This window comes from Trichechus manatus, unplaced genomic scaffold, assembly GCF_000243295.1.
Source record: "Trichechus manatus latirostris isolate Lorelei unplaced genomic scaffold, TriManLat1.0 scaffold00179, whole genome shotgun sequence".
Lineage (NCBI taxonomy): Eukaryota > Metazoa > Chordata > Mammalia > Sirenia > Trichechidae > Trichechus > Trichechus manatus.
The window spans coordinates 845159-861566 of record NW_004444115.1 but is presented as its reverse complement, the minus strand read 5'-3'; the positions used below and the strand labels follow the sequence as shown (position 1 = coordinate 861566).

General features: G+C 34.9%; 1 protein-coding gene across 3 annotated transcripts in view; it reads left to right on the top strand.

Annotated features, from left to right (window-relative positions):
• The window catches only part of MAP3K2 (mitogen-activated protein kinase kinase kinase 2), an 85265-nt gene that overhangs the window by 41175 nt on the left and 27682 nt on the right, over nt 1-16408 (top strand). For all 3 annotated transcript variants that reach the window (XR_002825714.1, XM_023741355.1, XM_023741356.1), the window contains exons 10-15: nt 371-438; nt 619-711; nt 1600-1806; nt 7136-7284; nt 7592-7723; nt 12914-13043. Coding sequence is in view for 2 of the 3 variants with exons in the window: in XM_023741355.1 (XP_023597123.1) it covers nt 371-438; nt 619-711; nt 1600-1806; nt 7136-7284; nt 7592-7723; nt 12914-13043 (779 nt within the window). In the remaining variant the exon portion in view is untranslated. The remainder of the gene's footprint in view (nt 1-370; nt 439-618; nt 712-1599; nt 1807-7135; nt 7285-7591; nt 7724-12913; nt 13044-16408) is intronic.

Here is a 16408-nt window from a genome sequence, read left to right as displayed (position 1 = left end):
TATATACACTTGAAATTATTATCTCCTTTTTTAGATGAGGAAACAGTCTCAGAAAGGTGATTTGCCAGGATTACACAGCTAGTTTAGTGGCGGAGCTAGGATTGAAACACAGGTTTGTCTGATTCCAAAACTTATCATTCTTATCACTAGACTGATTAATTTTAAATGTCAGGCTTTTTTGCTTGCCTGTATAAATAAATGTCTAAAAGGAAGTTTCCCTTTTGTCAGTTATGTTAACATTTCAGGGTGAGCTCTATTATATATTTTCATATGCACACACACACATATACACTGAAATTGTTTTAAGACTTTAAAAAATGTCTTATTTACCTAGTTTCTCTTAATTTAATGTGGTATTTTGTACTTACAGAGAGAGCTATCCAAAATCACGAATGCCTAGGGCACAGAGCTACCCAGATAATCATCAGGAATTTTCAGGTTAGACTACTCACATTCTAAATGTTTAAATATTTATGTCATTGTGCAATGTTTTGGCTGGGAAGGAGGGGAGATTTTTTAAAAAATCAAATAAAAATTTATAATTGTGTTTTTTATCATTAGAAATATTTGAGTGTTTTTCTGTTTATAACATATAACATTTCCTATGTGTCTTAACAGACTATGATAACCCTATCTTTGAGAAATTTGGAAAAGGAGGAACATATCCAAGAAGGTATCATGTTTCATATCACCAGCAAGACTATAATGATGGTAAGTGTCTGGCAATTTGACCACAAGAACAGTTTGTTAAAAATCTCATATTTATATAATATCCTTAGAAATGGGTTTGTTCCTGAATCACTTAGTTTTCTGGGTTTTTTTTTTTTTTTTTAATGTTTTTAGGAAAATTGGATTATAATTAAAACTATAATAACATTTTAGCTTTGTGTTAACTTATCTCATAATACTAGTCTTTGTTTTGTTTTTGTTTTTTTGTTTTTTGAAGAAAAGGAGTAGTTAAAAAGACGAGATTAACTACAAAATTACTCGATGATGGAATGCATACTGGCATTGCCCCTTTAAGGAAAAACTATTACTACCTATAAACTTATGATTTTTGTTTTATATTTTTAAATCATTATTGGAAATGAGTAAAAAGTTTTTTCTCCTTTCTATTCAAAAGTAGGAAACTCTGGTGGTGTAGTGTTTAAGAACTACAGCTGCTAACCAAAAGGTCGGCAGTTTGAATCCACCAGGTGCTCCTTGGAAACTCTATGGGACAGTTCTGCTCTGTCCTGTAGGGTCGCTATGAGTGGGAATCATCTCAGCTGCAACGGGTTTGGTTTTCTGTTTTATATTCAAAAGTAAGGGGGTTTGATTTTCTTATTTTCTTGTGTGTGTGTGTTTCACCCTAAGAAATTATTTGAATTTGCAGTCAGATCCTGTTCCCTGCCCCCACCCCCACTCTTCTCTTTGTTTTCACCTTTTCTTTTTCTTGTTTTTTTTAAACTGCTCTTAAGTTTAAAACATATAATCAAATAATCTTTGCTATTTCAATTCTTACCAGGACAAATTTTTCCCTAAATTTCAGGTATTAACTATATTATAGTACAATATATTAATAAAATATATAAGGTAATTTTTTTTTTCATTTTGTAGGTCGTAAAACTTTTCCAAGAGCTAGAAGGAACCAGGGGACCAGCTTCCGGTCTACTGTGAGTTTTAGTCCTACTGACCATTCCTTAAGCACTAGTAGTGGAAGCAGTATCTTTACTCCAGAGTATGACGACAGTCGAATAAGAAGAAGAGGAAGTGACATAGACAATCCTACTTTGACTGTAATGGACATCAGCCCACCCAGCCGGTGTAAGTAATAGAAATTGGCATAGTAAAACGTATAGCAGAAACTTTGCAGAGTTTTATAATATTTAAAGGGATGAATACCAAGTGAGTCTCAGGTGAGACCAGCTTCTCAAAAGAAGTTATAGTGATGTTTCCAAAGATGGTGGAAAAGTGAAGTAGTAAGCATAGTATCACTGCTAATTACTTTAGAAGATTCTGTCCTTTGTTTTTATTACCAATTAGTCCATTCATTCATTCCACATGTCCTTGTTGAGTGCCTAGCACTGAGATTTCAAAAATAACCTGTAATACACAGAGAAGTAATTATAGTATAGTATTTAATCTGCATCTTGAGTAGGAATTCACCAGTTAAGGATGGGACCATGTACAAGAGGGCATGGCATGTTCCAGAAATGGGCAGTAGTTCATTTTTGGCTTAAGTGGAGAATGTGTTTCTTAAAGTTATAGGAATAGGACTAGAATGGTAGCTAGGGGCCCAATTGTGAAGTATTCCGACTTTACCTTGTAAGCGTTGCATACAAAGATTCATGCTCTAAAATATTTATTGTAGCAATATTTGCATACTCCCATTTGCTCCCTTTTGTACTGGTGTTGTTATATATTTTACATCTATAACCGCACACTACGTTGCTACTAATTTTGCTTTAGACGGTTATCTTTTAAAGTTGTTAAAATAAGAGAAGAATGCCTTTTATATATACCTTCAGTTTATCTATTTCTATTTATCTTTATGTAGATTCAAGTCAGGTATCAAATGTCTTCTTCCTGAAGAACTTCCTTTAACATTTCTTGTAATACAAGTCTGCTAGTAATAAATTCGTTCAGCTTTTGTTTATTTATAAAAGGCCTTTCTTTCTCTTTTTTCATAGTTTTTTTTTTTTTTTTCTGGGCATAGTCTTTTTCTTTGAGCACTTTAAAGATAATCCCTCCATTTTCTTCTGGCTTATGTAATTTCTGAGGAGAAGTCTGCTGGATTTCTTATTTTTGTTCCTCTATATGTAGCATGCTTTTTTTTTTTTCAATCTGGCAGCTTTTAAGATTTTATCTTTATCTTTGGATTTCAACAGTTTGAATATGATATGTTTCGATATATTTTAGAGGGAGGGGTTTCCTGACTTGTTCTCTGAGTTTGTTAGATTTATGGTTTGTCTATTAAAAATTGTAAGCCATTTTCTTCTCAAATATTTCTTCTGCCTCTTTCTTTCTTTTTCTCTCTGGGGGCCCAATTACAGTGAAATCTGTGAGAGTTGGAACTCAATAGGATTGCCTTGTTTTTCCGGATCTCGCAAGTTTTCTGCCTTTGACAGGGTGCAGTCTTACCAGTTTTCTATCGTTAAAAGAATCCTACCTCGTAAACACCCAGAAAGTGTTTCTTTTCGATTTTGTAGGGCTGGAAAAGAAACCAAACTATTTTTTATGATTTGCACGTTTATTCAAACTGTGTACAAATATGTGCATATAGTATTAAAGTAAAGATTTGGGTAAAATTCACTTCTAAATAAAAACATCTAATGTCAACTGTTTGTTTTGTATTTTGATGAAATTATTGAAACAAATTTCTAAGTTCATAGCCTTATCAAAAAACCCTTGATCTCCTTTAACATTTCCAAATTCCGTCAAAGCCTTTATACAGCTGAAAACTTATGTTTGACTTAAAGGCCCAGGCTCTTCTGATGGTAGGTCTTCATCACTATCATAGTTGTCATCTTTAGATTGCAAGTCCACAATTTCTTGCAGGTTTATATTGTCCACTTCTGTGGCGATTTCTTTGTCATTATCAATGTAAGATGTGACACTTGACACTATTTTCTGAAACGCCACTATAAATGTCATTTATTGCGTCCTGAATTTGCATGATATTACCGGGCTTGGTAACGGTTTCATTTGTATTCTGTCACCACGGCCAAATAAGCAACCGCAGCTCTTAAAGCATTTCCATTGCCATCTTGCACATCTCAGTGTTGACAATCACTTATTGAAGCAATAGCTTCCTGTATTTTAATATTTTGGATAATACCATTATCCAGAGGTTGGAGGATCCATGTCATGGATGGTGGGAAAATAATTTAAAATTGGACGGGGCAGTGACTGATGACAAGTAGCATTGTCAACAAACAAAAGAATGCTTTGATTTTGTTTTTTCATGCTACTGTTGATTTTATTTAAAACCTTTTCATAAATAGATCCCGTCATCCAAGCTTTTTTGTTCCATTTCCATTCTTCTGAAAGCTGATTAATTTTTATATTCTTGAAACACCATGGTCTCTTGCTCTTTCCAATTACCCATGGTTTCTGAAATGTCCCATCTGCAAACATGGTCAAGATGATGGTAAGCCACTCTTCCAAAAACTGACCCTGTGAGCATTTTTCGCCTTTCATTTTTAGGGTCCTGTTAGGCAATTCCTTGTAAAACAGAGAAGTCTCATTGGCTTTGCAATGTCTTTAGAATTGTATCCCCTTATAGTCTCTTTTAATTTTGTGAACCAGTTATGAAAAACATCTTTGTCAACCTTGTTTGACTCCCCACAAGCTACATTGCAAGTGATTCCAAGTTTTGATTTTTTTTCTAAGCTCTGAAACCACCTCTTAGACACTGAGAATCCATCAGCTTTTAAAAGTTTTGCCATTTCCTCTGCCTTTGCCTGCAGGATAGGCCCTGAAATGGGAACATTTTTGGTGGAGGCTTGAAGAAACCATTCAAAAACAAATTCGTTGATTTCTGCATAATTTCCATCCCTTCTTTCCTGACGTTTATGTTGGTGCTGTTCATGTGTTTTTTCAATTATTTTATCCTTTTCTTTCACAATTGAGTAAATTCTCATTTTGCTGCTTTTGAACTTACTTACAGCTTCCTTGATGGCCATTTTCTCTTCAGTTATCATTTTGACAACGTCAGACTTTACTTTCAGAGATAAATTTCTCTCTCTTGTCCATTGCTGTGAAGGAATAAGCTTCTTTAAAAAAGGAAACAAAAAAGAAAATAAGTTCCTCTAAAAATTAAGGAATTTATGGTCTTATCCTCTTGAAAATGTGAATATCTCAAACAAAAAGAAAACTCTCAACACCAGCATATGCTAAAGTTAGCACACCTCAGTAGAACATTTAAGGAAAAAAAAACGTGTGAGAAGAATGTTTTTGGTTTTGTACGCATAGTGAGTATGTTAAGTGAGGAAATGCTTCCCTGTTTTTCAGGCAAAACAAGAAATTTTGAAGAAGAGTTTCAAGGAAATGAAGGAGTGGATTTTGAAAATTATAATGACTATCAAAATTACAAATAGCTAAAGCAAAAACTAAAAATTAAAGATAGGGAGAAGAGCAAAGCCTCTAAAGACAAGGAAAAAAGTGTGCTTTGCTAGATTTTAATGAAAATAAAGGAATTTATTACTATCTCTTACCTTCTTCCAAACTTATGAATGTTGTTCTTCACTGGAAAAAAATTTACAGGCCAAAAACACAAAAAAGGTAAAAATGTAAATAGACATACTCTGAGAACAGTAGCGATGCACATTATGCCCTCAAACACAGTAACAATGCAAAAGGAAGTGGAAGAGTGAGCCTTCATCTCTAACTCTTGTACTTCTTGGAACTATTTCCAGCTTTTGCATCTGTGCTTCTTCGTATTCGGGCTACAATACCAACAATTTTCTGATTCCATCTGTGTCTCATGGATTCCAGCTTTCAGAGAATACTTACTAGGCAGAGATAATCATTTTAGTAGAAAATATTTGAGTTTTCTTTCTCTGTCAGGTTTCTGCTTATGCAGGTAATGGCTTTTACAGCTTTTACTGTACATGTCTAGTAGACTATTTAGTATTGCCCCACAGCTCTGGGTTTTTTGTTTTGTTTTTTTCTTTTCCCTCTTTGTGTTTTAGTTTGGAGAATTTCTTTTGATCTATTTTCAGGTTCACCGATTTTTTTCTTGGCTGTGTCATGAGCCTGTTAAAGACATTCTCTGCCTCTGTTTTGTTTTAATTTCAGCCATTTCTATTTGCCTCTTTCTGCAGTTTCTCTCTGTTGAAATTTGACATCTGTTCATGTATGTTTTCTACCTTTTCCACGAGAGACTTTAACATGTTGATTATAATTATTTTAAATTTCTTGTCTGACAGTTCATGCGTCTGGGTCATCTCTGAGTCTGCTTCTATTGATTGCTTTGTCTCTTGATGGTTTTTTTTTTTTTGCTTTTTTGTGTCTTGTAATTTTATAATGAATTCCAGATACTATGCGTAGAACCATGGAGACTGAGGTAAATAGTATTTATGCTTAGAAATAGACCCACTTCTTCTACTAGGCCACTATTATGGAAGTTGAGTTAATCTGGTCAGGAGTTGAACTTGGTTTGGATTTTGTTGTTGCTGTGGTCACTACGTACCACTAACTTCAAATTCTTCTAGAGTCACCTTGTGCTTAGGATGGAGGCTGCTTCCAGAATGTTTTTCTTGATACCATATTTTTATGCAAATAACATGTACCTTCTACGTTTGTTTGCCATCTGCACTCTCTGCCCACGAGGTATTTTTGTAAGTGCTGTTACGCCAATATTTTTTTACACGTTGCTGTAAAAAGATTAGCATAACACACTTACAAAAATACCTTGCGGGCGGAAAGTGCAGCTGGCAAACACATAGAAGGTGCATGTTATTTGTGTATAAAATACAGTAATCCTGCTCCACTCTCAGCTTTTGGTCTTCCTTGTTTGCCAGCTCCTCTCAGAGGGTCTTTCTCTGTGTCCTTGCCCCTCCCATAACAATATATTGCTGTTTTTGTTAACCTGGAACAGGGGAGTGCTCTCTGTTACCCTGGTCCAGCTTTGGTCTTAGTCAGGCTGGCCTATGTCCCTGGTTCTCAGCGATAGGCTTTCTCAGTGATCCTTCCCTTCCTCCAGCCTATCTTTCCTTAGATTTTAGGCGAGTTGGTTGTCTAGTAATCTCAATTTTCTGATAGATTCAAGAATAGCTATGATTTTGTAGATTATGTGGGTGATGGTCTTTCCAACTTTCTTCATTATAGGTGTAAGCTGGAAAACTACATATATGGCTGCAGTAGATTAGACATAGTGCATATTAGAGTCACTGGCATCTTAGATTCAGTGAACAGGAAAAAAAATCATTGGAAAAGAATGAGTCATGGGAATGTGAACCTTCTTTGGGCTTAGAATTCTTAGAACATTGACTGCAAAAAAATTCCGAAAGATGCTGACTATTGTAAACTCAGACGATCATGATTTTCACTTCTATACAAATATATTCAATTTAATGAAATATACTCATTTAGTCCTTAACCATTTGTGTGCCATCTGACTATTCCCTTTTAAGAAAATGTTCTTTCTCAGCACCTCGTGCTCCAACCAACTGGAGATTGGGGAAACTGCTGGGCCAGGGAGCCTTTGGCAGGGTCTACCTCTGTTACGATGTCGATACAGGAAGAGAATTGGCTGTTAAACAAGTTCAGTTTGACCCTGATAGCCCTGAGACCAGCAAGGTAAGATACACTGCACAAGCTGCTTTGTCACATTATAAAAATCGTTTTTACTAAAATAAATATACATAAAAATTATTTGAAAAAACAAATAGACATGTTTGTCTATTTTATGCCGTGGATTTTTCTCTGTGTATCAATTAAATTCCCATCAGGAATTGTTATAAATTTTATTTTAGGGACATTAAAATGTTTATTCCTTAGGAAGTAAAAATTTCAGAATGATATCACCTTGATGGTTCATGAAGTTGGAATTTTTTTCTGTTTCTAGCAGTGTTGCAGGGACTTAATAGTGAATTCTGTTTTTCAGGAAGTAAATGCACTTGAGTGTGAAATTCAGTTGTTGAAAAACTTGCTACATGAACGAATTGTTCAGTATTATGGCTGTCTGAGGGATCCCCAGGAAAAAACCCTTTCCATATTTATGGAATATATGCCAGGGGTAAGTTAGCAAATCTTTTGAAGATAGATGTATTCTATTTAAAGTCTTAGGTGAGGAAGGAAAAATAATAAAAACGTTGATTATGAAATGTTAACCCTATTTAATGACATTTTGGAAGAGTTTTGAATTAGAACAGGGTAGTATAATTTTTATTTCCTATCCTCTTTACCTATCTTTGTATTTTTTCATCATTTTTTTTTAATGCTGAAATATTCTAAAGTAGGTTACAGATATCATAGTCCGTACTCAGTTTTCCCTAAGTGTCTTTAAAATGTCCATTATAGTCGGTTTGTTAAAACCAGGATTCAGTCCAGGGCCAGACATTGCATTTAATTGTTATGTCTCTCAGTTCTCTTTTCATCTAGAATAGTAAATTTGTACGTGACATTGATGTGACAAAGAGACAGCCTACTTTTTCTGTGGACAGTCTCATTTTATGGATTTGTCTAATGGCATCCTCCATGATATTTCCTGTAAACTGCAAGTTAGATTGAAAGTTTAAATCAGATTCGAATTCAGCGTGTGTTTATTAGAACACATCATGAATGATGCTGTGTGCTTTATGTCGCATCCCATCACAAGACATTCAGTTTCTGGTTGTCCCACTGTTAATGATGCTGAGGTGGACTGCTGGACTGGGATGATCATCATCCTGATTCCTCTGTTGTCAAGTTTTATCTTTTCCTGAAGACCAGAAAGTGATCTGAGGTGTATCATTGGCACGTTTGAACATCCAGTTGCTTTTCAACCATCCACCTAATGTTTTTAACACAGTTTGATAGTACTTGCCCAAGTCACTAAGTTCATTAGGAGTTGCAAAATGTGATTTTCAAATTCTGTCATTTCTCTTATATATTGCTTTTAGAATTTGTAAGATCAGCAGTTCAAATCCACCAGCTGCTCCTTGGAAACCCTATGGGGCAGTTCTACTCTATCCTTTAGGGTTACTACGAGTCAGAATTGACTCGACGAGTTTGGGTTTTTTTAAGAGTACATTCTAATATTAATGATTTTCAGGATGGTGGTATATTTACTATTTAAATATATATGCATTCCCATAATTTAAGGCAGTTTTTAAAAAGGGGTTTAATTTATGGTGATGTAGTGGTTAAGAGCTTAGCTGTTAACCGAAAGGTCAGCAGTTTGAACTCACTAGTTGCTCTGCATGAGAAAGATGTAGCAGTCTGCTTCCATCCAGATTACAGCCTTGGAAACCCTATGGGGCATTTCTGTTCTGAGTTGGAATCAACTGGACGGCAGCAGGTTTCGTCTTTTGGTTTAAGGGGATAGCTTATTAGAACTGAACGTTCAAGATCATAGTTTGAGCTTATGAATCAATAAAGCTGTTTGTAGATCATTACTGACAACAACAACACTATGATATTAAAAAGCATCTGCATTCGGATAAGGACAAAAGTGTTAAAAAAATAAAGAAACCACAAAGAAATTAAAACATAGAGTTTATTCGAGTAGTTATTATATATGCATATAGGGAAACCATTCTGATTCTTAAAAAAAAAAGCTCAGTGTAGGCTGGTTACAATGAAGTTTATACAAAGAAAAGGAGGGAGAGGAATAGAAAATGAGCCGTTGGCTAATCTTAACACGATTGATTAAACCCTGACCCCCTTACTGAGATAAGCTGACGTCAGGTTACTAGGTGGTCTCTGGCCTGGAGGGTGGGGAAGCATTCATTTGCACAAATCTTCAGGTGTAGTCTGGAGGTTTTAAAATGATAAAGAGTACTTCATCTCTCAAGAAGCAAGAGAAATTACCAAAAGTTACATTCTTTGCTTTAGGTAAACTCTGAGCCAGTGTATGGTTCACAAATGTCTTTGGCACAAAGGAGTTTGCAAAGATTTAATCACCGTGTTAAACTGAGCCTCAGTTTCCTTATTATTAACACTTCTTAAAGCCGGGAATAACAAGTTAACAATGCTGTGAAGTAGTTTAGCAGATCCTGTTGAAAAAAAGAAGTTAATAGCTTTATATGTTTTTTGGGGTCAGACTTTTACCCTTAATTTTGGGCTAGTGTGTAAGACAGTGGAGCCCTGCTGGCACCGTGGTTAAGAGCTTGGCTGCTAACCAAAAGGTTGACAGTTTGAATCCACCAGCCACTCCTTGGAAACCTTAGGGGGCAGTTATATTCTGTCTTACAGAGTTGCTGTGAGTCAGAAATGACTCGACAGCAATGGATTTTGTGTAAGAGAAATCCCTTGAAATCAAAGTAAGATGTCTGTTTTTAATTTCATTTTACACAAGAGAAATGAAAACGTGTTATGTTGGAATTGTGATTAATTTTTTTTTCAGATTTTTTATAGTTTTGTATGATAATATTTAAATTTAAAAAAATATTATTGTAAGTATGAGTAGAGATCCAGATTGTTGAAAATAAAATTAAAAATAGTTGGCCAAAACTGATTTACGTTACAGATGTAGATGGGTGATCTGTATATTCAGCAATCTTAAGACTAAACCATTAACTATTCAGGAAGAAGTGTCAGATTGTATTTCACATTGGTTACACTTGATTTTATAACGGCATCTGTGTTCTTCAAAGCAGAAGTTGTCATTCTTGGAATTTGAAAAACAGGTTACTAAATTAATAAATGATATAGTTAAATGAATCACACAACATATACAATTGCCTGTGGCAGTTTCTGGACAACATATATGTTCCTAGACCTTCCTGAATCCTCAAGTTTGTGAACGATGCTTTATAATTTCCCTCATTAAATTTAATATGATGGACCCCTTTATGCCATAGATATAAGCTGTGCCAAAATTGACATTGCAATCTTCAGTTTTCCCAAACTTAGCATTCCATGCTTCAGCTTATCTAGAACTATTTTCAGACTTAGAGCCATAACTTTCTTCTATTTTCAGTACCTCGACTAGCAGTTGGCTTCTCTTACTCTTTTTCATACACAGAAAAAAACTGTTTTTAGCTGGTCGTTTCCCAACCCATTCCAGTTGTACACACTGTAGAAGGTAACATTTTTATGGCACACGGGGGTAAACAGACTATACCAATTGACCTGTCAGCATCCAGAGGCCACTGGCTTAACTCTCCTGAGGCCCCAGAAGATCCATATCTGCATCACCCATTTGCAGCCTACAAGTATTTTTGGCCTATAGTTTGGAAAATTCAATTTTAGCAGAATTATTTTGTGTTTTACTACAAGTAGAGACAATAAGTGGATTGTGAACAAACAAACCACATTAAATTTATGTGGTGTTTGGGTACACTGCCAAAGATGGCCTACCTGTGTTTGAAGTTTTGAGTAAGCAGAATTGCAAATTGCTGCTCTTTCAGGGGTTGCTCATGAACCGTGGAAACAGCAAATGGTTAAATCTGTAAGATCCAAGGATCTATTTTTCTATAACAAAGTACATGGCTTACCAAAATTCAAGGAAAGACGGTGTTAAAAATTATCAATACTCACTGAAATTTGAACGTAAGATTTATTCTGAGCAGTTATTCTATATTCATATAAACCTATTGCCGTCGATTTGATTCCAATTCATAGCTACCCTATAGGACAGAATAGAACTGGCCCATAGCGTTTCCAAGGAGCAGCTGGTGGATTTGAACTGCTAACCTTTTGGTTAGCAGCTGGTGGATTTGAACTGCTAACCTTTTGGTTAGCAGCTGAGCTCTTAACCACTTCACCACCAGGGCTCCATGTGCATATAGGGAGACCATTTTAATTCCAGAAAAAACAAATAGCTCGAAGAAGCTAGATACAGTGGGGTTTATAAAGAGAAGAAAACCCATTGCCTTCAAGTCAATTCTGACTCATAGTGACCCTACAGGACAGAGTAAAACTGCCCCGTAGGGTTTCTAAGACTGTAATCTTTACGGAAGCAGACTGTCACGTCTTTCTCCTGCAGAGTGGCTAGTGGGTTTAACTGCCTACCTTTCAGTTAGCAGCCGAGTGCTTAACCATTGCGCTACCAGGCCTCCTTACAAAGAGAAGAAAGGGAAAAAACAAAAACAAATCCGTTATCGTGGAGTCGATTCTGACTCATAGCAACCCTGTAGGACAGAGTAGAACTGCCCCATAGGGTTTCCAAGGAGTCCCTGGTGGATTCCAGCTGCTGACCATTTGGTTAGGAGCGAAGCTCTTAACCGCTATGCCACTAGGGCTCCATAAAGAGAAGAGGAGGAAGAAATATAGAAGACCAGCCGTTGGCTAATCTTAAATGACTGATTGAACCCTGCCCTCCCCCTTTTACTGAGATCAATGGATATCAGTTCACAAGATGGTCTCTGCCCCTCTACCCGGCCATGCCTTTTGAGGTTCAATTTTAGTAAGTCTGGCTTCCAACAGGAAAGAAAGGATTTGCAACTTTGGGTGAAAGAAAGGCTCTGGTGGAGAGATTTTGGTCAGGGTTTTTTTAAAAGTGAAATATTTGGTTTTGTGGGTAAGAAAATGCTATAATCAAAGCAAGAGATCTGTCATCAGTTTCTCTCTTTGACAGCAGAAACATTCGAGTATATTTTATTTATAAAGTCAATTTTGTCCCTCAGGAAGCATTTCATTTTCATCTTTTAAAGTGTTGATTATTAATCAAATTTGTACATCAGAGTCACCAGAGAAGCTTTTTCAAAAATTCAAGTGCCTGTGTTTCACCTCAGGCTAATCCAGCATTTTCTGAGATGGCACCCCATCCTGGCTAACAAAAACACTTTAAAAATTAGAAATTCCACTTTAATTAATGTTTTCTCATGTCTTGAACTGGAATGTGAGTGTGTAAAGGAAAAAAACTTTGAGATCTTATACATATCTGATTTTATGATCATATTCACTCTTTGTCAATTAGCAGATATCAGTAAATCACTGTTTTAAAAATAAGAACAAAACAAACCAAAGTGGGATTTACATAGAGAAGAGAGAAGGAAAAACAAAAATATATTCAAGGAAAAAAAAAGCAAGATAAAAGTACTGGAGAATTTTGAAAAACAGTTGCAAGAAACAGGCTTCCTGCAGCTATAACTCTTCAGCAGTTCTACTCAGGGAATAGATTTTTGCTGAATTATATGATACATAATGTCCTTACTAAGAACACTTGCCCTCTACAATTATGACCTCACAGTTATGAACTAGAACTCTTTTAAAAATAAAGATTTAAAAGTGGTTTTCATTTCAAACCATACCATAGATTTTTTGTTTTCTTTTATCCTAGGGTTCAATTAAGGACCAACTAAAAGCATATGGGGCTCTTACTGAGAATGTGACCCGGAAGTACACCCGCCAGATTCTAGAGGGTGTCCATTATTTGCATAGTAACATGATTGTTCATAGAGATATCAAAGGTAAGTAATGAGGTATTTTTATTTAAAGTACTGTTGTAGAGAAAAACTTGAAGTAAAAACAGAGAAGTTTATTAAGGGTTTGAAACAATTGCAATTGGGGGCCTATGTAGCCCATTGGAAATGGAACCAGGTAGTCCCAGGGCAGTTTCATTACACAAGTATTCTTATGGGGTAAAAAGAGGAACCAAACCATAGGGAGGGTAGTTACACGAAAATTAATCAATATTGTAATAATCACACTTTGTTTGGTTACTGATTATTAACAGTACAGTTAGTGATTACAGATAGTTTCACAGGATGCTTAGATCATGGTCACAGGATGCTTACATGTAGTTTCTTTGTCTGTCTTGAAAAAATATCTTGTTGGCAACAGCACCCAGACGGCATTCTTCCTGAGTTACATATATTTTGAGGGGTGCAGATGGTCACTTGGTTAAGACCCCTTGGGGCATGTTGTTTCATGTCCTGGTTTTGCCCACCGAGGAAAAACATATTTTTCTCAAAAAAACGTAACTGTTACTGGAATCCAGATTAAAATTAGATGACATGGTCAGCATATTCTGCCTCTGTCTCACTCACTGTACTGAAAGTTGTCTTTTCCTGAGACACTTCCCTCCTCTTGATCAGAGATCTCGTAGAGCATCATTTGATTATTGATGAATCAAGCAGTCTCTCTCACACAGACACAGTTGCTACTGTTATTTAGTGGCTGCTTGAATTATCAAGCATTTAAGACTTCAGACACCACACCGCAGGTGTGACCAAGCGTCACTGATGGTTTTCCTTTTACCTTGACATAGTGGAGTTCTCTTCTTCAGGCTGGGCTGGCCTCATGTCCCTTACAAAGGAGTAACTTGTCTTCTGCAAGGTTTCCCTAGCTTCAGCCTGCTTTAGAGGGAGACACTCTGGTGGCCTCAGAAGGGGGAGGGAGAGAGGTGACAGTGTCAGGACAGTGGATCAGAGGCACAAGAGCTGACTTACTCTTTCAGTCCCTCAAGCAGGGTTTCATCAAGGTCATCACTGACCTGGATGTTTTTTATATACATTATCTTTTTCATGGGCCTCATGTTAGTTCTTGAGGTCAAAACATGAGTGGTTAATTTTATGTAACATTTAACAGTGTCTATTGTGATAATGATGACCATTAAAATCATAATTCTAGCAAACAAAATTGTCTCTAAAAAGAGAGCTGAGTTTACAAGGGAAAAACCAAAATGTCAAAATGGGATTTATGCTGAAATTTCAGTTTGATAATGGTGAAAAGGAAGGTTTGATAACAAAAAGGAAACCCTGAGAATTTTAACAGCTCATATCTGAAATATCCAACTCATCTAGAAATTTTAAGCAATAGGTATAACTGTCATCATGGAACATAAGACAGATAAGGTAGTTGATCTATTCAGTTAACAATAAGCAAATGCACTAGGCAGCATTATCTTCTATCACTTACATGGGAAAAACATTGTATCAAAACATGGAATAACTTGAAGATTATGGAGTAAAGCAATTGAAAACAATGTAGTGAATAAAACAAATAGAAGAGCAAAGAAATTAATATAAATAAACTTCATCTATGAATTCAATTTAAATAATATTTTTTAGTTTACTCAGTCCCATGTAGCTGATTTTGGTTCCATGCTATTCTGGATCAGCTGCAGTCTGCGAACTTGTCAGCTTCTACATAAGAGTTCTGGAAATCATGGTTTAGTCACTGTCCTTTCCACAAGCCCAGTATAATCCATCTTTTTGTTGAGATATTTTGGTCAAACGTCTTCAGCAAATCAGCAGAATAGTAACTTAATCTGCAGATGACAAAACTTGATATGGCCATAATTAGAATAATAATAGTTCTTAAAAGTGAAAGACTTGATAGAAATTGAGAGGTTATATAAAGCCAAATAAAGTCAGTTTAAAAAACTTTAGACAAAAATCTCTCTAAATATAATGATTAACCTTATTTTCAAAAGAGCTTCAGATATAACAAGTAATAATCTTGAGACATAATACCATAGTCAGGATATATTAAAAATATACCCAGATTATCAAGTCTCTAAATATCTGAATAGTAGTTTAAAAAAAAAAAAAAAAAAAAACAACTTCATGGGTAAACTGTGAATTCCCCAGTCATACCATTGGCTCTGATGATGCTAGATTAAAAAAAACTGCTGCAACTTAAATAGCAATTAACTTAATAAAATTATGACATAATATTGTGTGTTTGCAATCTAGTATCAGGCATATATTACTAACATATAAATTCTAACTTAAAGAAAATTTGGTATTTTTCTTGATTTGACATGTTTCATACAATTCATAATATTTTAAATAAATCCTTTGGCTTTTTATTAATTTTTAAAGTTGTCAGAAGTTTATTACAAATCATTGAAGAACAATACTTATTTAAAGCAAAGATTTTAAAGGTAAAAACCTTAGTCCTGTCAAAACTATGAGACTTTATTTTGATTTAGGAACCTTAATTTAATGAGGTTGAACTCTTTATCTTTGAGGCAGATTGTATAAAGAATTGTATAAAGAACAAAATTAAAGAATAAAATTAAAGGAAAACTTTGTTATTTTAATCATAAGAAATTCAATTCTTTGTTTTATATGCTATTTGACATTGACAGCTCTTAAAATTGTTATGAATTAACCTACTAAACTTTTAGTTATAATAAGAACTTTAAATAAATTTCATTTAAAATTTCCCCTCATTGTAAAAGTTAAACCCTTTTTTATTAACAAAATGAATTTATCATTTTCTGAAAACTGAGACCTTTTAATTTTACAAGTCCTTATTATTAAACCAACTAGAAACATTATAACTTTAATTCAACAATACTATCTACATGTAGAAAACTATTACTTTCTCTTTTGCATGTTTTATAGAATCTGGTAAAGAGAGGTTTTGTGAAGAGATAGTTTTGGAATAATTTAAAGGCCTAATGTAGCAGCCAAACAGACAATTTTATCTTCTTCTGTGCACTTTTAAATAGACTATTCTGTAGCTACTGTAGGCTGAACTCACGGCTTTTAAGATAAGATAATTCTTAGATATTAGACAAGAATTACATAAATTGATATATTATTTGTTGAAAACCAAGAAGTACATTGTAAATTTCATGAAATTAATGAAGGCAAATCTAGAAAACAAAAAGCTATAGACATTTATGATAAACAGACATTTACCAGTAAGCATCTAGTTGGGCTGAGTTTTGAGGGGGAAAAAGGAAACAAAGGTCTATATACAGAAAACAACTTCCTATTCTTCTTAAATGTTATAAAATTTTCTTCAGACTGTAGATGGCAATTTAATTTAGATCATTTATTATCTCCTTTTCATGGTGGGATAAAGAACTTGGGCCACC